The 21,133-nt window shown below is 59.8% G+C and overlaps 3 protein-coding genes across 4 annotated transcripts; all 3 read right to left on the bottom strand.

Moving 5' to 3' along the window:
* Positions 1-285: 285 nt before the first annotated feature.
* Positions 286-3,011, bottom strand: SNRNP27 (small nuclear ribonucleoprotein U4/U6.U5 subunit 27). Its single transcript, XM_054289207.1, has 6 exons — positions 2,780-3,011; positions 1,957-2,077; positions 1,407-1,516; positions 1,200-1,279; positions 1,053-1,117; positions 286-582 (listed from the first exon to the last, which is right to left on the bottom strand). Exons 1-6 carry the CDS (start codon positions 2,814-2,816, stop codon positions 528-530), a joined length of 468 nt encoding a protein of 155 aa, XP_054145182.1. The 5' UTR covers positions 2,817-3,011; the 3' UTR covers positions 286-527.
* Positions 3,012-5,550: 2,539 nt separating this feature from the next.
* On the bottom strand, positions 5,551-14,938 carry ADD2 (adducin 2). 2 transcript variants are annotated; one of them, XM_054289181.1, is made up of 15 exons: positions 14,928-14,938; positions 13,684-13,858; positions 12,633-12,771; positions 11,889-12,040; positions 11,249-11,329; positions 11,015-11,164; positions 10,198-10,341; positions 10,035-10,133; positions 9,154-9,339; positions 7,961-8,215; positions 7,260-7,379; positions 7,093-7,182; positions 6,791-6,941; positions 6,624-6,713; positions 5,551-5,879 (listed from the first exon to the last, which is right to left on the bottom strand). In XM_054289181.1, exons 2-15 carry the CDS (start codon positions 13,855-13,857, stop codon positions 5,581-5,583), a joined length of 2,130 nt encoding a protein of 709 aa, XP_054145156.1. In that variant the 5' UTR covers position 13,858; positions 14,928-14,938; the 3' UTR covers positions 5,551-5,580. The 2 variants fall into 2 exon arrangements, with proteins under 2 accessions (XP_054145156.1, XP_054145157.1); XM_054289182.1 differs by lacking the exon at positions 14,928-14,938 and adding an exon at positions 14,423-14,435.
* On the bottom strand, positions 14,428-17,810 carry FIGLA (folliculogenesis specific bHLH transcription factor). The gene is made up of 4 exons (XM_054289153.1): positions 17,265-17,810; positions 16,082-16,216; positions 15,768-15,872; positions 14,428-14,838 (listed from the first exon to the last, which is right to left on the bottom strand). The coding sequence occupies exons 1-4, from the start codon at positions 17,808-17,810 to the stop codon at positions 14,428-14,430; spliced, it is 1,197 nt and encodes a 398-aa protein (XP_054145128.1).
* Between the last annotated feature and the right edge of the window lie 3,323 nt (positions 17,811-21,133).

Genomic DNA, 21,133 nt, shown 5'->3' on the forward strand with positions numbered 1-21,133 from the left:
GAAAGGGACCCCCGGGATGGGGACAGGGACCACCGGACACGGACACTCGGGATGGGGACAGAGATCCTCTGGGCAGGGTCCCCCTGTGTAGGGACCCCCAAATCAATAACCACCCTCGACCCCAGGCAGGGCTCAGAGCACCCAAATCCCCTCCCAAAACCCAGAGCACCCCAATCCCACTGCCCCCATGTGGGCTCCCCAAAATCCGTGTCAACCCCACGGATTTGTGGGGGGCGGGGGAATGCAGGCCCTGCTTTATCTCTGAATTATAAAAATTGAAGGAAAAATACATCTGGGGTTTTATTAACAGGGAAACAAACCAAAACTGGGGAAAACACAGCAAAAATCCCAGCCAGAAACTGACCTTTGTTGTAAAAAAAACCAACAAACAAATATCTGGGAACTCTGGCGGGTCTGGGTGTGGGATTTGTTGGGAATAACCCAAATTCCACCGGAATCCAGCACGGGAGCCACCCAGGAGAGTGCAGGGAAGAGAAATCCTTCTGTGGTGGGAGCCTGTGCCAGCGTCAGGCGATGAAATCCAGGGGCCTGTTGAATCCTCCTTTCCTGTTCATGTACTGCCTGGGCGAGGATGGAGCCAGAGTCAGCCCCAAATCTGGGGAAATTGGGACAAAAACGCCCAGGGGAGGCACAGGGAACCCACATGGGAACCCAATTCCCCGGGGATTTGAGCAAAAGCAGGGCAGGAAGGCTGCCAGCGAGGAGCTGCTGCAAAGGAGCCCAGGTGCCAGCAGAAAGGGAGCAGAATTGACAGTCTGGGTGGTTTTTGGGGACAAAGCAGGCGAGCAGTGTCACTTCCCTCTGCTCTGATCCCTGCTGGGCACATCCCAGCTGTTCCTAAGGTGCTCCTCACTCCTCATCCTCCTGATTTCCCCATTCCCAGGGGGATCTGGAGAGCTCTCACCTCTGCTTCTGAGTCTAAACCTCACCAAATTTCCATTTTCCCTGGAAGCTGGATCAGGGTGAGACCGTGGCCACAGCTACCTCACCAAACCAACTCCTCTCTCCATCCCAAAGCAGGGGACACACACCTGTACTTCCTCTTCTGGGACACGTTGATGGCGTAGGCATTGGCAGCACCATCCACCTTCTTGCCCTGAGGAGAAACGCCCCAAAATCCCATGGATTACCCCCAAGCAGGGCAGCTGGCACCGCAGAGCCCGTGGAGCGGCGCTCACCTTGGTGGTATCAAAGGAGGCAAAACCCATCATCTTCATCATCTCGATCTCCTCCTCTGTCTTGCCCTGCAAGTCTTCCTCTGGGGGGAGAAAATCGGGGACTGAGCAAACACGGATGTTGGGATGCCCAAAAATCCAGGTGTCCCTGGGCTGGTCCTGGCCCCAGGGGGCACCTAGGAGTGCTCCAAGAGGGAGATCCCCCCTCACCTGTGATCTGCCGCTCCTTCTTGGAGTCCTTGAGCTCCTTCTTCTCCTCATCCCGGCGCTCCTTGGGCCGTGCTGGTGACGAGGAGCTGGAGCGGTGCCGGCGTGGAGACCTGCTGGGGCGCAGAGCTGGGGCTGCAATTCCCACCTGGAATACCCACCTGGAGCTCCTGCTGTCCCCAGGTCACCCAGGGTGCCCTCACCGAGCTGTGCCCACCCCATGCTGGTGTCCCTGCCCTCACCTGGATCATCCCTACCATCAGCTGGACAATCCCCACCATCACCTGGATCATCCCTGATATTACCTGGATGTCCCTGCCATCACCTGGATCATCCCAAACATCATCCTGGATGTCCCTGCCCTCACCTGGATCATCCCTACCCTCACCTAGATGTCTCTCCCCTCACCTGATCCATCCCTGTCATCACCTGGATGCCCCTGCCCCTCACCTGGATCATCCCTGATATCACCTGAATGTCCCTGCCATCACTTGGATGGTCCCTGACATCACCTGGATGTCCCCACCCTCACCTGGACGGTCCCTGCCCTCACCTGGATCGCCTCCGGTGCGGGGAGCGGGAGCGGCTCCTCCTCCTGTCCCTGTCCCGGGACCGCGATCGCTCCCGCCGCCGCCGGTCCCTGTCCCGGGACGTGGAGCGCGAGCGCCGCCGCTCTGCCCGGGGAAGGCAGGCTCAGCTGCTGCTCCCTGCCCGCTTCCCAAAGGGAATCCCACAGGAACCCCGGCACCGAGCCGGGAGTGCCCTTCCCACCCTGCTCAGGGACCCATGGACACCCGCAGGAGGGAGGGAGCAGCAGGACAAATCTCCAGATGGAGCGGGGGCAATGATCCGGGGGGAATCACCCGGGGGGATCAGCCAGGAGGGGAGGGAGGATGGTCCCAAAAACCGGAGCCAGGTGGAGAGGGGGTGATGGTCCCAAAAACCGGAGCCAGGTGGAGAGGGGTGGGAGGGAGTGATGGTCCCAAAAACCTGAGCAAGGTGGAGAGGGAGTGATGGTCCCAAAAACCTGAGAAAGGCAGAGAGGGGTGGGAGGAAAGGAAGAGAAGGAGAGGAGGAGATAAGGATGGGGAGGGGGCGAAGAAGGAAAAGGAGAGGAGGAAGAGGAAAAGAGGAGGAGGAGAAGGAAGCAGAGAAGAAGAAGAGGAATAGAGAAGGACGAGAAGGAAGAGGAGGATGAGGGAGGCAGTCTCTGCTCTCCCCCAGAGCGAGGAACCAGGGCCTCCCCGCCCTGGGGGTCTCAATCCCCCCTACCCCGGCCCTTCCACCCCGATCTCCCCACGCCCCGGGCTCCCCCTGACCTCCCCGGCCATTCCCATCCCTCCCCGGCTCCCTCCAGTGCCCCGGTGCCTGCTCACCCCGCCGCGGCGGTGACCGGGAGCGGCTGCGGCCCATGGCCGCCCCTCAGCCCCGCGCTGCTGCTCCCACGGCGCCGCCGGCCCGAGGGACCCGGCCTGAGGGGAGCCGGAGAGGACCCGGCCTGAGGGGAGCGGGCCCGAGGGACCCGGCTGAGGGGAGCCGGCTAAGGGAAGCCGGCCTGAGGGGAGCGGGCCCGAGGGACCCGGCTGAGGGGAACGGGATGAAGGGACCCGGCTGAGGGGAGCCGGCTAAGGGGAGCCGGCTAAGGGGAGCCGGCCTGAGGGGATCGGGATGAAGGGACCCAGCTGAGGGGAGCCGGCTAAGGGGAGCCGGCCTGAGGGGAGCCGGCCGGCGGGGCCGGTCAGCACCGCATCGGGCCGCACCGGGCCGGTCCCGCCGCTCGCCCCGAGAGCCCGCCCAGGCCGGAACGAGAGGGGAGAGCCGGGAGGAAGAGGAGGGCTGGGAGGAGGAGAGGGCAGGAAGGGGAGGGGAGGAAGGCGGGGCCCTTACCGTCACCCGGCCCGGCCCTTCCCGGTACCTGTCCCGAGCGTGTCGGCTTCGGTGGTGGGGGCTTCACGGGGGGCTTCTGTGAGAAGCTGCTGGAACCTTCGCGGTGTCAGCACACCCATTCCCACCTCCACCCTGTCCCATCCCAGTCCCAATCCCCATTTCATTCCCATTCGCCCCTCCATCCCCATCCCATCCCACTTCCACCCCTGAGGCTCCGAGCGCTGCCGGGTGCCAAACACGGGGTTTATTTATTCATTTATTTACACCGGCGTTCCACGCGCTCCCGGCCGCGATTGTCACACGCGGGGGGACAGGGACAGGGACGTGCCGCCCCCCGGTGCCGTGCCGGGGCTCCAAATCCGCCCTCGTGCCCCAGTGGGCAGCGAGGCGCTGAGCCCAGCGGGACTCGCCCGGCCCCGCTGCCTCGGTGGGATCAGCCTCTCTTTTCCAGCGGGGGTGCGGGTGTGGAGAGCTCGGATCGGGGATTTGCTTTGCCCTGAGCCTTGCTGGAGCGAGGGGAGGGGGAGGCAGGGAGGTGGGCTGGGGGGAGCACCCGAGGGGTGGTCCTGGGATATGATATTGGCTCTGTTTACTTCCATCATGGTGATGATGATGGCACTGGAGCCTTCGTCCCTTTCTACCTGGAATTTCATGGGTGAGGAGGCCAACCCTGGGGTCCCCTGCAAAGCCAGTGGCCCTTGGGAAAAGGGGTGACAAAAGCCCCGAGGACGGAGCCTTGGGGAGAAAAGGGGCGACAAAAGCCCCAGGGACAGAGCCTTGGGGAGAAAAGGGGTGACAAAAGCCCCAGGGACAGAGCCTTGGGGAAAAAAGGGGTGACAAAAACCCCAGGGACAGAAGCTTGGGGAGAAAATGGGTGACAAAAGCCCCAGGGACAGAGCCTTGGGGAGAAAAGGGGTGACCAAGGCCCTGGGGACACACCTTCAGGGACAAAACCTCTGGGGGAGCCCCCGGGTTGGGCTGGGGGTGTGGCAGTGCTGTCATTCAGGAATTGCCCCCAGGTGTGACAGTGCTACCCCAGGGAGGTGACACGGCTGTCCCTGCAGGCTCTGCTGCCCTGGGTCACCCGGGTGACAAAAACGGCCTCAAAGAGCCTCAGAATCAGTGGCAGTGAGGAGCAGCCCCCGCAGTGGCAGGGTTTGGGGGCTCAGCGTGTCCCCCATCCTGCAGGGGTGGCATGGGGACCTCTGGGGGGGACACTGGGCAGGGCAAAAGGCTCTCCCCAAACTCCAGGAACCCAAGATCCCTACCTGGGTTCTCCCTGCTGCTTCCACCCCCTATTCCATGGGGTTCCTGCCCTTCCAGAGGGGATCCAACCCCCAGGAGCCATCTCACAGCAGGGAAAGGGTTTGGAACCACAGTGATGGCACATGGGGAAGCCCTGCTGGGCTGGGGGAGCCCCAAACGGGGGGTTCAGGGCTGTTCCAGACCTCCATGGACACAGCAAGGCTCAGGGCGAGCCCCCCGGGACAGGGGGAGGATTTGGGGCTGATCCCGGTGGTTTATGCCCCAATCCCAGCGCTGGAAGGGCTGTGGGGAGCACGGGCGGGAGGCTGCAACGCTGGGAGGGAAGGGAACGCCAGGAAGGACGGAACGTGTGCTGGGAATTCCAGAGCTGGGAAAAGCAGGGGGCCGGCGCGGCCGGGGTCGCTGTGAGCTGGCAGCGTGTGTTCATCCCGAAGTAGCACTTAGTGAGTGAGCTTTGCTCAGTTTTTAAATAACACAGACAATTCCCGGAGGGGCGTGGGGTGTTTTTTTTCCCTATTTTCCCAGGTGCGGGTCGTGCAGTGAGGTGGGGGCTTTTCCAGCGGTGGGAAATCCTGCTGCTCTTCCTTGGGTGGGCAAAACACGGGCTGGGGGTACCAGGAGAAGGGGATGGAAGTGGTTCATGAGCCCACGGAGAGGAAGGTTTACGATCCAGGGAGGAAAAACCTCATCTCCTCCCTCAGGAAAAGCGATCCCGTTCTCCTGGCGAAGCGATGGACAGTTTTCCCTGGGGGTGAAGCCGGCGCCATTCCAGCAGAGGTGAAACAGAAGGTGAAGAGAATAACCACGAAACACCCTTTTCTTCCTCAAACCAAGCAGCTCTGGGCCCTGGTGGGACAGTGCAGCCCTCGGTGGTGGGAAGGGCCGGGGCCCAGGAGGGACAGGGGCAGGGAGGTGCAGCGGGAGCTTCCCCAGACGGGAGCACGGTCTCTCTGAGCTCGGTGACAGCCCCCAGAGCGGGGGACGAGGTGCCGCGTTCCCGGGTCTCGGCGGGCCCCAGGGACACTCAGGATTCGATCTTTTCCTTCTTTTTGCCTTTTTTCAGGAAGGACGGGGTCCGGAATTTCTTCTTCTTTTTGGAGGGTGATTTGGAGGGCGAACCGTCGGGGGACACGGGGTTGCTGGTCACTGTCTCCTTCTCCTTGGGGGTGTCCTGGTCGGCGTTGGTGGTTGTCCGGTCTGTCCCCCCTTTGCCAAGGTTCTCCTCGGTGCTTTGCTCCTCGTCCTTCCCGTTCACCGCCACCGGTGGCTCCTTCTTGGCAGTGGAATCAGGGGGGGCTTGGCCACCATCGGCCTTCTTGTCACCTTGGGGAGAGGGAACAGGGGATTGGGGCTGCAGCACCGCTGTTCTGGGGGGTTTGTCCCCCCAGATGTGCCGTGGGGCCTGGGCAGGAGCAGGATTTGGGCTCCCCGAGAGGAGAAGGTTGGGATTTGATCCTGTCCTGCCGCAGGCACCGCGCCCCGAGCCCCCCGAGCCGCCCCCTCCCTGCGGGACAAGCGATGTGGGATGGAGAGCCGGGAAGAGGCAGCAGGAGAAGCAGGAAGCGACACCAGGGAGGGAGGGAGGGGTCCCCAGGGGTTCCTAAGGGATTTCCATGGACCGAAGATCCCCCCGAGCCCCTGTCCCTCTGTCCCTCGTCCGTCCGGGGTGGCCTCTCCGTACTTACTACGGCGCCAGGGATTCAGGGATAACTCCTTGGGTGACAGGCACACGGGGAGGAAAGAGAAAGGAGACGTTGTGGAGACACACAGACAGACAGACGGACACCACGAGACACCATGGCAGAGCCAGCAGCCCCGAGCCGCGCCCCGGCACCCGCCGTGGGTGGGAGCAGTGGGGACCGGGCTGGGGGACAGCGCTGTCCCCTGCGCCCCACAGAGCCACCACTCGCGTCCTCCTGCCACGCGCCCCTCGGCCCCTCCGGAGCGGGGTGGCAGCGCGGGGTGGCACGAGGTGACAGCCACAGCCGCCCTGGTGCCCCCGCTCCCGCTGCTCGCTGGGACCCCAGCCCCATTTCCTCGTTTCGGGGTGCTCGTCACCCCACTCACCCTCCGTGGGCGCCGGGGGCGCCGGGGGCTCCGGCGGGGGTGGCTCTAGGGGGGGAGCCCCGCTGTCCTCCGCGGCCGCGTCCTTCTCGCCTGCCACAGAGAGACACGCTGGCCTCGGTGCCCTCGGCGCCACCCGCGGCCCTGGGGGCTCCGGGGGTCCCTCCTACCCTGCAGGCGCTTCTTCCTCTCCACCTCCTGCTTGTACTCCTCCAGCTCCTGGTCCGTCAGCTGGCTGAAGGGGTTGGGGGGCTCCGGCTCGGGGGGAGCCTCCTGCCCGCCCTCCTTGGCCTCTGCGTCCCCCAGGTGGCTCTCGGTGGACTGGAACAGAGCCACAGAGCGGTGTCACCTTCCTGGGGCAGTGTCAAACCCCTCCCAGGGAGATGGGGACATGAGGTGACACGGGGCTGAGGACACAGGGACGGGGGGGACACAGGGTGACACAGGTGACAAAAGGTGACATGTGCCATACGGGGCTGCGGCTGGTCTCGGCGATGACGCTGGCCAGCAGCTGCGACTGGGGCCCGGCTGATTTCACGTCCTGGCGGTTTTGCTCGCGGATCTGTGGGGAAGGACAGAGCTGAATCCCCTCCAGGGACAGGGCTGAGCCCCCCGAGACCCCCCTGTCCCCCTGCCCACCTTGTTGCGCATCTCCAGCACCTCCTGCGGGTCCGTGTAGAGCGGCACAAACTGGTTGGGGTTCTCGATGCGGATCGGGGTCCCGCTGCTGCCCTTCTCCACCTCGTCTGCCCGCAGCCACTGCAAACCCAGGAATGGTGTTTGGGGACAAGGAGACCCCCAGGATGGAAGGGAGACCCCAACAAATGCAACTTGTATAGAGGGGGGAGGCCCGATGTAGGGGGGAAGCACCATAAGTGCAGGGAGACCCCAATAAACAGCAAAGAAGGAGGACCTGACTACATGCATCATGCATAGAAGGAGGAAGACTCCAAAACAAGTTCCCCAATAATAGAGGGAGACCCCAATAAATGCATCTTGCATAGAGGTGGACCCCAATAAATGACGAGACCCTAATAAACGTGTCATGCATAGAGGAAAGCCCCAGTAAATGAGAAGACCCCAATAAATGCATCTTGCATAGAAGGAAGGCCTCAGTAAATGAGGACACACCAATAAATGCATCTTGCACAGAGTGAAGACCCCGATAAAGCCAATAGCACTCGGCCCCACAAGAATGGGGCGGCGATATTCCAAAATAACCATTATTTCAGGACGCAGGAGGTCCCCAGGCCTCCCTGCACCCCAGATTTTCGCGGGGTCCATCCCAGGACCCCCTCCACCTCCCTGTCCGTCCATGCCCCGGCCCCCGTGCCCCTCACCGTGGTCTTTGTCCTCTGGGCACCGGCGCCGCCCTGCTCCTCGGCCAGGCTGACGCGGGTGTAGGTGTTGGGCGTGTTGAGCCACCGCGTCTTCTCCTTCTGCTGCTTGTGGGCGTGCTGGCGCAGGGCGGGGGTCCCGGCCGGCTCCTCCTCGAACACGAAGGCCGTGACAGTGGCGGGGATCAGCACGTCGCTCTTGGGCTTGCTCTTCTCCTGCACGAACGGGTAGCGGTACGTGTAGCCCGTGCGGTAGCCCTGGGGAGGCAGGGAGAGGGGAGTCAGCACATAGGGCAAACCGAGGGTTAGGAGAATGTTTTTGTCTCATAAATTATTATAAAGAAAATGATTTATGAGTTCCCATCAACAAGAAGTAGAGGAATGAGAAAACAGCTAGTGCAGTAACCTATTTCAGTGAAAGAACCTTTTGCACCTGCATAAACTATAGGTCAGTGGACAAGATATGTAAAATTATCTAAAAAGAAAAGAGAAAATATTATTATATTCGCTAGCCCATACCAAGCACTGAACTGGGTTTCACTGCGCTGCTGACCAGTTAGGCTTAACCCAGTGCACTCTGACATTTATATATAAATACACATTTTTATATATAAATATAAACATATTTCAAATAAATATATTTTGTGTAAATATAAATATAAATATATAAATAGATAAATATACATATAACTATAAACATATAAAGATATAGTTAATATATTTATATAAATAAATAATACATAGAAATACATAATCTATAAATATATATTTACATATAAAAATAAAAATATAAATTTTATATATAAATAAAATATATTTATATATTAAAATATATAAGTATATAAATATATTAAAATATATAAGTATATAAATATATTAAAATATATAAGTATATAAGTATATAAATATATACAAATAAAAAGAAACATTTAATATATATAAATATATTAAAATATATAAATATATTTATATGCAAATATAAATATAAATATATTTCATAAATCTCTATAAGTAAATATATTTTACAAATATATAAACAAATATATAAAAATATAAATAAATATGTAATATATTTATATATAAATATATAAAAATATATAAAAATATATACTCTGAATAGAGCAGGAGCCTTTCCTCTGTGAAGAAACCGAGCCCCTGACAAACTCCGCTTTATCCCCGCCCATTTCGGGGCTCACCAGGTTGTCCAGCATCCTCATGAGCGCCTCGAACTCGTGCTCGCCCAGGCGGCTCTTGTGCAGCGGCCCGAAGGCGGCCCCGGCGCGGCGCACGGCGCTCAGCCCCTGCGGGCCGCGCTGCGGCTGCGGCGCCCGCTCCAGCACGATCAGGTTCTGCGCGCCGCCCGCGCTGGCCAGCGCCGACACCTGCGGGCACCGGGCACGGCTGGGCGGGGGCGGCGCGGGACGGGGCCGCGGGCATCCCCGGGGGGAATGGGGCTGGGAGATGGGACATGGGGGGAAATGGGGCTGGGAGATGGGACATGGGGGATGGAATGGGGCTGGGAGATTGGACATGGGGGATGGAATGGGGCTGGGAGATGGGGGGAAATGGGGCTGGGACGTGGGGAAATGGAGCTGGGAGATGGGACATGGGGGGAAATGGAGCTGGGAGATGGGACATGGGGGGAAATGGGGATGGAATGGGGCTGAGAGTGGCACAAATCGGGGCATGGGGATGGAAATGAGGCGCAAACACCTGGCACAGCTCAGGGCACAGGGGAAGAACAGGCCTGAGAGCTGGCACAGCTCAGGGCATAGGGATGGGACACTGGAGGGGCTGAGAGCTGGCACAGGTCTGGGCATGGAGGGGGAAATGAGGGGCTCAGATCTGGCCCAGCTCAGTGTATAAGGATGGAAATGAGGGGCAGACACCTGAAACAGCTCATGCCATGCTCCTGGGCACTCTGGCTGAGCCCAGACTGGCATATCTCAGTGTATAAGGATGGAAATGAGAGGCAGACACCTGGCCCAGCTCATGTCATGCTCCTGGGGCACCCGGGCTGACCCGAGCCTGCCCCAGCTCCGTGCCCGGCCCCAGCCCAGCCCAGCCCCGCGCTCACCTGCACCTCGCAGGCCGCCTGCAGGTGGAAGATGCTGTAGAAAGCCTCCTCGGCCGTGTCGCCCAGCGCCAGCACGCCGTGGTTCCGCAGCACCAGGATCTGCCGCGGGATGTCAGCGGGGCAGGGCGGGGCCGCCCCCGCGCCCCCCCAGGTGCGCGCTCACCTTGCAGGTGGGCCCGAGGCACTTCTGGAGCTCCACGCGGTCCGCCTCGTCCTCCACCTCCCCGCGGAAATCGAAGTAGGCGACGTCCCCCAGGAGAAGGGCGGCGCGGGAGATGGGCAGGAGCCCGCAGCGCATGGCCGAGACCTGGGCACGGGGAGGGACAGGGCAGGGGGCCGAGGAACACCCACCAGCCCCAAAAACACCCACAGCCCCAAAAACCACCAACAACCCAAAAAACCAACAACCAAAACCCCCACCATCAGCCCCCCAAAAACCCCCCAAAAAACCCTTCCACCCCCCGAAATTCCCCCCAAACCCAACCTCCCCCAAAAACCCCCAGTTCTCCTAACTCACAAGACCCAAACCCAACATCCCCTAAAAATCTCAACATTCCCCTAACTCCCAAGCTCCCAAATCCAACCTCCCACAAAAACCCCCAAGTTTCCATAACTCCCGAGACCCAAATCCAACCTCCCCAAAAAACCCCCCACATTCCCCTAACTCCATAGCCCCCCAAATCCTGCCCAAACCCAACATCCCCTAAAAATCTCCACATTCCCCCAACTCCCACGCCCCCCAAATCCGCCCTAAGCACCCCCATGTTCCCATAACTCCCAAGCCCCCAAATCCCCCCAAACCCAACCTCCCCCAAATGCTGCCACATTCTCCTCACTCTGGAGCCCCCGAATCCCCCCAAACCCCATCTCCCCCGAGCTCCCCTGCCTCCCAAGCCCCCAGTCCCCCCAAACCCCATCTCCCCCAAGCTCCCCTGCCTCCCAAGCCCCCAGTCCCCTCTCCCATCCCGCTCCCCGCGTACGGCAGCCGCGGCTGGGGTGTGCAGCCGCACGATGCAGCGGATGTCGGGGCGCGCCGCGTAGATGGCGGCGTGGAGGCTGAAGCTGCGGGCGTCGGGGGCGAAGCCGGTGCTGCCCTGCTCCACCACGGCCCCCAGCACGTTCACCTTCACCTGGGGGGCGCGGGGGGCTCAGGGGGCTGCTCACACCCCGGCAGCCCCGCGGTTGTGGGGTGTTGTTAATTTTGGGGGGCTCACCAGGCTGGCCGCTGTCACCTCGCTGCACGCCAGCCCCTGCGGGGCCACCAAGAAGTGCTCCTGCTCCTTGCTGACCCGCAGCTGCCGCGGGGGACGGGGTGGGGTGAGAAACAGCCCAGAGAAATCCCAAAACGGGCATCCCCCGAAAGACCCCCACTGCTCTGATCGCCCCTAAACCGTGAGAGAGGCTCCGAAACTGCCCCCCAAACCAACACCCCGAAGGAGCCCAATAACAACCCCAAAACCCCCCAAAATAATGATCCATGAACCCTCAAAGTCCCAACCCACCTCACATGTCCAGAACCCCACAAACTGCCCCCCAAAATAACGACCCAAAAACCCTCAAAGTCCCAACCCACCTCAAATGTCCAGAAACTCTTAGACCCCAAAAATAACAACCCACAAACACTCAAGGCAACCCCAAATCCCCCCAAAACAACCCCCAAATCCCCTATTTTTTTTGTTTTTTGGGGTGCTCACAGTGACGGCAGCATGTCCCAGCTGTGCCCAGCTGTACAGGTCCAGCAGGTACCAAAAGCCCTCTGAACCTCCAAAACAACCCCAAATCTGCCCAAAACACCCCCAAATGGCCCCAGTACAACCCCAAATCCCCTATTTTTTTTGTTTTTTGGGTGCTCACGGTGACAGCAGCGTGTCCCAGCTGTGCCCAGCCGTACAGGTCCAGCAGCCGGTGGATGCTGCCCACCTTGCAGCGCATCAGCCGCTCGCCCTTGGCCAGGGCCGGCCCCTCTGTCCCATGCAGGTCATTGATAGGGGTGACCGACGCCAGCCCTGCGGATTGGGGACCCCCCGTCAGCCGTGGGACTCCCCAAATCACGGGGGGTTCAGCGGGGGAAGCGGGTTGTGGGATGGGTTTGGTGGCTGGCAGGGTTTGGCGGATCCAAAGGTTTGCTGGACATCAAGGTTTGGTGGCCACAAAAGATTTGGGGGTCCCCGAGGCATCAAAGGTTTGGTGGTCCCCCAGATTTGATGGCCCCAAAAATTTGGTGGGGCTCAATGGTTTTGGAGGATCCTGGGGTTTGGTGGCACCCCAAGATCCCAAAGAGTTGATGATTATAAAGGTTTGGGAGTCCCCAGGATCTCAAAAGTTTAGGGTCCCCCAAATTTTGGTGGTCTCAAAGGTTTGATGACCCTAAATATTTTTGGCACCCACAAGGTCACAAAGGCTTGGTGGTCTCAAAGATTTCATCACCCCAAAGGTTTTTGAGGCCCTCAGATCCCAAAGCTTGGTGGTCCCAAAGCCCCTGAAGGTCCCAAATGTTTTGGTGAGATTTGGAGGTTCCAAGGTTGCCCAGATTTGGTGTCCCCGCAGGTTTTGGGGTTTTTCCCACCCCGCCCCTGGTCCCCAGAGGGCCCCATGTACCCATGGGCGAGGTGGGCAGGGTGGCAGGGGACGTGGTGGCCATGAAGTCGGCAATCTGCCGCAGCGCCCACACGTGTGACGAGTTGTTCCCCTTCTTCATCTGCTCCTGGATCAGGCTCTCCAGCTCCTCCCGGAAGGACTGTGGGGACAGGGTGACAATGGGCTGGGTGGCACTGCTGGGGACATCGGGGCCGGGGCTGCACCGCTGGCTCGGTGGCACAGTGGTGGCAGCAGGGACAGCATTGCCAGCTTGGTGCCACAGAGGTGATGGTGGCACCACCAGCTTGGTGGTGGCACTGGCAGTTTGGTGTCAGGGACACCATTGCCCTGGTGGTGTGGCAGTGGTGGCACTGCCAGCTTGGTGACACGGGGATGGTGACACCACCAGCTTGGTGACACGGTGAGGGTGGCACTGCTGACTTGGTGGCTCACCGGCGGTGCCAGCATCACCAGCTTGGTGGCAGCAACACTGCCAGCTGTGTGCCACAGAGGTGATGGTGGCAGCACCGGATTGGTGGCACTATGACAGTGGCATCGCCACCCTGGCGTCGGTGTCACCGCTGCCTTGCTGGCACGGTGGCACTGCCAGGTGGGGACACCGTGTGGTGACATCCATGAGCTTGGGGACAACAAAGGACGGGGTTGGCGACAGGAGGGACGGGATTTGCGCTGGGTGGGGACAGAAGAGGTTGGGGACACGAAGAAGGGGTCTGGGGACAGGCGGGACGGGGCTGGGGACAGAAGGTAAGGATTGGGGGATGTAAAGGAAGAGGTTGGGGACAGGTCGATGGGGCTGGGGACAGGTGGGACGGGGCTAGGGACACACAGGACAGAGTTGGGGACAGGTGGAATGGGGGTGAGGAAAGGAGGAATGGGTTTGGGGGACAGGTAGATGGGGTTGGGGACAGGTAGATGGGGTGAGGACACACGGGAAGGGGCTGGGGACACACGGATGGGGTTGGGGACAGCAGGAACGGGGCTGGGGACACACACGTGGGATTGGGGACACACACACGGGGCTGGGGACACACGGCACGGGGCCGGGGCTCACCGGGCTCTGCAGGATCATCGTCACCCGCTTCTTCTGCTCCATCAGGTTGAAGTCCTGGCGCAGGTCCCCGGCCCCGCCCCGCGCCCGCAGGAACTCGGGCTCCTCCTGGGGGGCACAGCGCGGCCCCGGGGCGGGGGGCTCGGGCAGGGGCTCGGGGCTGGCGGCCGTGCTCATCCTGGGGACACGCGGGGACACCGGGGGGACACACGGCGTCAGAGCCCCGGTACAGATTGGGCACAAAGCACCGAAAACACGGAGCGGCTGCGGCCCGCTGATAAGGACACAGGGGAACCGCCCTGCCCGGGCGAGGGGACAGCGGGGGGACACCGGGAGGGGACAGCGGGCAGGCTGGGGGACAGCGCGGAGAGGGCTGAGAACGGGCGGGGACGGCGCTGAGAACGCGCACAGCTCGGCGCATCTAAGGATGCTCCCCCAAATTGGGGTCACCCACAATGGGGGGCTCGGCCCCACTCTGCTGTCACATGGGGGGAGGCTGCGGCCCCACCGACCCCAAAACAGCCCCAATAAGAACCCAAAGGACCCCAAACCGGCCCCAATAAGACCCCCAAGGACCCTCCCCTCCCCTCCAGGTCACCATCCCCGATCACTGTGGGGATGCTGCCCCCAAGGCCCCCCCAAAATAGGGCAGGGCCGCTCCCTTTCTCCCCCGGGGGTGCCCCCCAGTCCCCCCCATGCTCAGAACAGGGGGCACCCCCCGATTTCGCGGCTCGGAGCGCACCTGTCTCACCGGGGGGGAGGGGATAAATCCGGGGGGGCCGCGCTGACCCCTGGGGAAGGCAGGGGGGGCTTTGGACGCCCCCACCCCGGGTTCCCCCTCCCATCATCCATCCATCCATCCCCCCCGCCTCCATCCATCCATCGCCGCCTCCGCCCGCGCCGCGCCCAGCGCCGCTGCGGCAGCCGCAGGGCGGGGGGGGAGCGGGAACCGGGATGGAACCGGGATAAAACCGGGATGGAACCGGGATAAAACCGGGATGGAGCGGGGCTGGGGCGGGGGGGCCGCAGCATCGCCCCCGCCCCGGGGGGGGATGAGGATGAGCTCGGCACCACCCGGGGATGAAGGCCCAGCACGGGGGGAGGGGAGGGATGCAGCCCTCCCCCCCACACCTGCATGCGGCCAATTTGGGGAGGGGGCTGAGAGAAGGGGGGGGGGGGGTCACCCAGGCTCCCCCCAATACCCCCGCCCCCAGGGCGCTGCGGCCGCGGCTGCTGCCATCACCCACCTTCCTCCTCCTCCTCCTCCTCAGAGCATCCTGACAAAGGGCCGCCCCCCCCGCACCACGCGTGTCCCGCGCCTCCCCCCGCCCCGCCCCGAGCCAACCCCGCCAATGAACAGCGGGGGGACCCCCGAACCCCGCCACGAACAACGGGGGGACCCCCGAACCCCGCCATGAACAACGGGGGGACCCCCGAACCCCGCGCTGCCGCTCCCGCAATCCACCTTTATTAATTAATTAATTGGGGTCATATCAACAATCATTAATAAGCCATTACCTATTACCTGGGGGGGGGGGGAGCTAATTGCTAATTACAATTTCATAAAGAAATTAATTACAGCTCTGCATCCCCCTCCCCCAAACTCTGCGTTTTAAGGGGGACAGACCCCCTGGCCCCCCTTATTTTGGGGTGTGGGTTTTATGGGGTGCAGGGCACCAGGAAGGGAGCGAGACCCCAAAAATGGGGAATGGGGTCTGGAGCCTTGAGCTTGGCCTTCGGGGGAGACCCTTTTAGGGGCGCCAGGAAACACCTGGAAAAAAAAGAGGAAAAAGAAAAAGAGGGGGGAAAAAAAAAAGGAGGAAATAAAAAAGAGAGGAAATAAAATAAAAAAGGAGGAAATAAAATAAAATAAAAAAAGGAGGAAATAAGGAATATTGAATATTTTAGAATATTTGGAATATTTTGGGGGAAAGGTAATTTCGAGCCTCCCTTATTTACCCAGATGCTCCCCCAAACCCGGAGCCCATTGTGAACCCCCCCAGATTTTCCATCCCCCTCCCCAGGTGTCCCCAAACCCCCCACGGTTGTGTCCCTCCCAAATTCCCGGGGTTCCCCTCCCCACTCACCGTGCCCCAGGTTTGGGGGGTCCCCAGGGGCACGGGGGCCTCGGCCAGACCAGGCTTGGGGGCCCCCCCGGCCGTGCCCCCCAACTCCTGCTCAGCACCGAGCTCCTGGGAAAAGGAGAATTTAAAAATATATATAGCAGAAATGGGGGGTGCCTCCCACTAATAATAACTCCCCCAAAAGAAATAAATTTGGGGTCTGACCTGCAGCACCCCGATGTTTTGGGGAGTTTAGGGTCAGTTTGGGGTCTCACCTGCAGCACCCCCCTGAGCAGCCGGATGTTTTGGGGGGTTTGGGGTCAGTTTTGGGGTCTCACCTGCAGCACCCCCCGCAGCAGCCCGATGTACTCCGCCGCCGCCCGCAGCGTGCCCGCCTTGCTGGGCCGGCGGTGCCGCGGCACCAGCGGCACCAGCGAGCGCAGCTGCGAGAAGGCGCTGTTGAGGTTCCGGATCTGCGGGGCACAAAGGGGCACGGTCAGAGAGCCGGGGGGACCCCCGAGAGACCCCAAAAGGGCTGCAAAGGGACCCTGGTCAGAGACCCCAAAAGGGCTCCGAAGGGAATCGGGTAAGAGATCCCAAAGGGAACTCGGTCAGAGACCCCAAAAGGGCTCCAAAGGGACCCCCTTAGAGACCCAAAGGAACGCCAAAGACCCCCACTAGAGACCCCAAAAGGAACGCCAGAGACCCCCCCATTAGAGACGCCAAAGGGAACCAGATCAGAGACCCCAAAGAGACCCTGTTAGAGACCCCAAAAGGGCTCCAAAGAGGCCCCAGTCAGGGATTCCAAAAGGACCCCCTTAGAGACCCCAAAGACCCCCACTAGAGACCCCAAAGGGACTCCGGTCAGAGACCCCAAAAGAGCTCCAAAGAGACCCAGTCAGAGACCCCAAAGGCTCCTGTTACAGACCCCAAAGGGACCCCAGAGACCCCCGTTAGACACCCCAAAGATCCCCATTAGATACCCCAAAAGGGACCCAGAGACCCCCGAGTTACACCAGGATCCCCCCAGGCCCAAACTGGGATCTCTCAAGGTCAAACTGGGACCACCCCCAGGGCTCAGCAGGATCAAACCAGACCCGCCCATAACCAAAATCGGGGTCTCCCCTGAATTAAATCCTAGGCCAGGACTGAACTGCCCCCCAAGGATTAAAGCGGGTCCCTCACAGAATCAAACTGGGTTAAACGGGGACCTTTAAACCGGGATTAATCAGGGCTCACCAGGGCTAAACATGATTCCCCCATAATCAAACTGAGACCGCAGAATTAAACTGACCCCAGGACTAAACGGACCCACACAGACTCAAACCAGGCCCTCCTAAAACTCACCTGGGCGCCCCGGATTAAACCCACCCCTCAAATCAAAATTCCCCCATGGCACCACCAGTGTCCCCTTGGTGTCCCCCGATGTGACCTTGGGCTGTGTTTTGGGGGTTTTGGGGTTCAGCAGGGTGTAGGGTTTTTGGGGTTTAGGGAGTTTTTGGGGTTTTTGGGGTGGCTCACCCTCTCCCTCTCCTTGGCGTTGGCCGCCTGCCGCCGCTCCAGCACCTCGGCCGGGTCCCCGGTGGGTTCGTAGCCGCCGTCGGGGCCGCGGCGCAGGCGGACGATGGGCGCGGGCCGGGGCAGGGGCCCGAGGCGCTGCTGCAGGAGCTGCTCCAGCAGCTCGGGGGGCGGCGTGGGCTCCAGGGGCTGCGGGACCCCCGGGGGCTCCGAGACCCCCGGGGGCTCCGAGACCCCCGAGGGCTCCAGGGGCTGCGGGACCCCCGGGGGCTCCAGGGGCTGCGGGACCCCCGATGGTTCCAAGCACTTTGAGACCCCCGAGGGCTCTGAAACCCCCGGAGGATCTGGGTCCCTTGAGGGCCCCGGGACCCCTGAGGGCTCTGAGACCCCCGGGGGCTCCAATGACTTTGGGAGCCCCGAGGGTTCCAAGGGCTTCGAGACCCCTGAGGGCTCCAAGTCCCTTGAGGGCCCCGGGACCTCTGAGGGCTCTGAGACTCCCAAGGGCTCCAGGACCCCCGGCCGCCCCCCAGCTCTGCCGGGCTCCCCCATCCCACAAAAGGACCGAAGCTGCACCCCCTGAGCTGACCCTCAAAAAGGGCGAAGTTTGGGAAAAAAAGGGCCCTTAAATACCCGGGGCTAACGAGGCGCAGGTGGGACCCATCTGGGCCTGATGAGCTCGGGCTGTGCCTGGGTTCCCTCAGCCACTGTCCCGGCCTGGACCCCCAAAATCCTGACCCCAGATACCCCCAAATCCTGATCTCTGGCTGTTTCCTCATTCACCATCCCAAAATCCTGATCCCTGGCTGTGCTTCAGTTTCCCCATTCACCACCCCAAAATCTCAGTCTCTTTCTGTGAATCCCAATCTCTTCCTGTGCCTCAGTTTCCCCCTCCCCATCCCAACCTACAAAGCCCTGAGCCCAAAAAAGACCCCCAAAAGCGCACTGAGAAGTATTTGGGATGGGGATATTTGGGGATATTTGGGATATTTTGGGATATTTGGGGTCCTGGCACCGAGGGGCACCTGGAAGGGTGGGTTTGAGAGATTTGCTGCGCTCCTGAAGCCGCTTTTGGGTGGGAAAGCAGAAAAAAGGAGGTTTAGCGACAGCTCGGTAGGTGGCAGTGTCGGCCCCTGGCATGCCGCGAAACTCGGGGAGGCTGGAATAAAAATGGTAAAAAGTAAAATAAAAATGGTAAAATCGCCCTTTTTCCTCCCGAAAAACTCAGGTCACTCCTTGTTATCGGCCTTGGGGGGATCCTCAACCTCATCTCGTCCCTCAGCCCTCCGAGGGGCTCATCCCGGGGAATTTGGGGGCGCTGGGGCTGCCGTGCCTCAGTTTCCCCGCACTGGAACCACCGGATCCTGCTCCGGGACCCTGAGATTCCTTCTGCGCCCATAAGGAGAGTGAGAGCGCAGAGCAAACTCCAAAAAAAAAAACCCCAAAATGACCCTAAAATGAGAGGCGCATGGAAGTTCATGGAGGTTTTCCCTAAGAACTCACAAAACCCCAATTTCCCCTTCTTTAATGCCCCTTAATGAGCTTCCCCGTCCCGCAGCAGGCTCGGGATAATCCCATTATTCCTGCCCCGATCTGGGCACCGTTCTGGCGCTGACAAATTAATCTGAGGGCAGGGAGGTGCAAAGTCACCCCAAAAATGGGCCCGAGCCAGGCTGGATGGCCCCTGGGAGATTCTGGGGTTGGGAAATGCTCCAGGTACAACAGAGGGGGATTAAATACCGAGGGAAAATGAGGAATGGGGGTGGAAATGGGGTTTGCAGGGGTCACGGTTTTGGGGTTACAATAATCAGAATTTGGGGCTATTTGGGGTCATGGTTTCAAGGGGTCGCAGTTATTGGGATTTGGGGTTATTAGGGGAGACATTCATTAGGGGTCACTGTTAATAGGGTTGGGGGTTATTAGGGGTTTTAGGGGTTACAATAAGGGTTCCAATAGGGGTCACAGTTTTAGGGGCTTCAATAGGGATTACAGTTGGGGTTACAGTTTTAGGGGTTCCAATTGGGGTTACAGTTTTAGGGGCTACAATAATTAGCATTTGGGGTTATTAGGGATCGTGGTTTTAAGGGGTCGCAGTTGTTAGGGCCCACATTTTTTATGGGTCACTATTTTTTGTTATCAGGAGCCTCATTTTTAGGGGTTCTGTGTTTTAGGGTGACAATCACGAGGGGACACGGTGATGAGGGGTCCCGGTTAGGGAAAGGAGCTGGGAAAAGGCTGAACCCCAGTGAAACACCAGCCCAGAACCCGGGTGCTGTTTTGGGAACGCTGCTCCCACCCCTCCAAACCCAATTTTCCCTCCCATTTATCAGTTTTCCCTCCCATTTATCAGTTTTCCCTCCCATTTATCAATTTTCCCTCCCTGAGCTGGGGCAGGGCTGGGAGCAGCTGCCCCCCCTCCACCCCTGGGTGCTCCCCAAATCCGGGGGTCTCAGCCCCCCACCCCAGGAACCCCTCTGGCATCGGGCACCGGGACTGGGAAGGGCAGGGAAGGTGCCAGGGGAGGTGCCAGGGCTAATCTGGGCCCGGGGCAGCTGTTGGCACGGCATTAAACCCAATTTTCCTGGCACGGTCCCAAAGGTCCCGGGAAAATTCGGTGCCTGCCAGGGCTGCCAGCCTCGTGCCAGCCTCGTGGTGCCCAGATAAAATAATAAAAATATTTTATGGGGAGTAGAATATTCCAAGGGTCACAAATGTCCTGGAAAGGGTTCGGTGCCTGCCGGGGCTGCCGGCCTCGTGGTGCCCGGATAAAATAATAAAAATATTTATGGCAGTGAAATATTCCAAGGGTCCCCAAATGTCCAGAGCTGCCAGCCTCGTGGTGCCCAGATAAAATAATAAAATATTAAATGGGGAGTAGAATATTCCAAGGGTCACAAATGTCCTGGGAGGGTTTGGTGCCAGCCTCGTGGTGCCCAGATGAAATAATAAAATATTAAATGGGGAATGAAATATTCCAAGGGTCACAAATGTCTCTGGAGGATTTGGTGCCAGCCTTTTGTGCAGGGATTATTGATCCCCTTTTGTGCAGGGATTATTGATCCCCCTCTTGTGCAGGGATTATTGATCCCCATCTTGTGCTGGGATTATTGATCCTCCCCTTGTGCAGGGATTATTGATCCCCTCCTGTGCAGGGATTATTGATCCCCATCTTGTACAAGGATTATTGATCCCCCCCTTGTGCAGGGATTATTGATTTCCCCCTTGTACAGGGATTATTGATCCCCTTTAGTACAGGGATTATTGATCCCCATTTTGTGCAGGGATTATTGATCCTCCCCTTGTGCAGGGATTATTGATCCCCATTTTGTGCAGGGATTATTGATCCCCCCCTTGTGCAGGGATTATTGATTCCCCTCCTGTGCAGGGATTATTGATCCCCCCCTTGTGCAGGGATTATTGATCCCCCTCTTGTACAAGGATTATTGATCCCCCCCTTTGTGCCATGCCCCGGTTATCCCTCAGGAGGGAGCACAATAAAGCGATTTATCGGCACCGAGGATTCGGGCATGGCTTGGACCCCCTCCACCCCAGCGCTCATCCCGGGGGTATCAAACAGCCCAGGCCTGGGTAAACCCAAACAAAGGCTAAAATCCCGCCGGGTTTGGGTGAATCCGGGCGAGCAGCGATGCCGGCGCTCCTCTCGCTGGTTTCCCACCATTGCAGCTCCCCGAGGGACGGGGATGCGGGGGAACAAAGGTGCCTCTGTCCGGGCGGAGAAGGAGCCTTTGTGCGAGCGGGGCGGCGCGGGGAGGATCCAGCCCCAGCAGCCCCAGCTCCCCGTCCCGGGAGGGGAATCTGGGGAGATAAAGGAGTTTCCGTGGGATGGAGGCGCTGCCAGAGCCCCGGAGCGAGGC

This window comes from Melozone crissalis, unplaced genomic scaffold (assembly GCF_028551555.1).
Source record: "Melozone crissalis strain CALT ecotype California unplaced genomic scaffold, PUWL_Pcris_2 ptg000064l_1, whole genome shotgun sequence".
In the NCBI taxonomy this organism is placed as follows: domain Eukaryota; kingdom Metazoa; phylum Chordata; class Aves; order Passeriformes; family Passerellidae; genus Melozone; species Melozone crissalis.

Coding starts and splice junctions, on each gene's coding strand:
- SNRNP27 (XM_054289207.1), bottom strand. CDS start 2,816: ATGGGCCGCAGCCGCTCCCGGTCACCGCCGCGGCGGG. Junction 2,078..2,779: donor CCGGTCACCGCCGCGGCGGG/GTGAGCAGGCAC, acceptor TTCCCCGGGCAG/AGCGGCGGCGCTCGCGCTCC. Junction 583..1,052: donor TCCCAGAAGAGGAAGTACAG/GTGTGTGTCCCC, acceptor ATCCTCGCCCAG/GCAGTACATGAACAGGAAAG.
- ADD2 (XM_054289181.1), bottom strand. CDS start 13,857: ATGAGCACGGCCGCCAGCCCCGAGCCCCTGCCCGAGCCCCCCGCCCCG. Junction 12,772..13,683: donor CGATGATCCTGCAGAGCCCG/GTGAGCCCCGGC, acceptor CTGTCCCCACAG/TCCTTCCGGGAGGAGCTGGA. Junction 6,942..7,092: donor CCGAGACCAGCCGCAGCCCC/GTATGGCACATG, acceptor GCTCTGTTCCAG/TCCACCGAGAGCCACCTGGG.
- FIGLA (XM_054289153.1), bottom strand. CDS start 17,810: ATGGGGGAGCCCGGCAGAGCTGGGGGGCGGCCGGGGGTCCTGGAGCCC. Junction 15,873..16,081: donor TGCTGCGGGGGGTGCTGCAG/GTGAGACCCCAA, acceptor TCCTTTTCCCAG/GAGCTCGGTGCTGAGCAGGA. Junction 14,839..15,767: donor CCCCCCAAACCTGGGGCACG/GTGAGTGGGGAG, acceptor CCCTTCTCTCAG/CCCCCTCCCCAAATTGGCCG.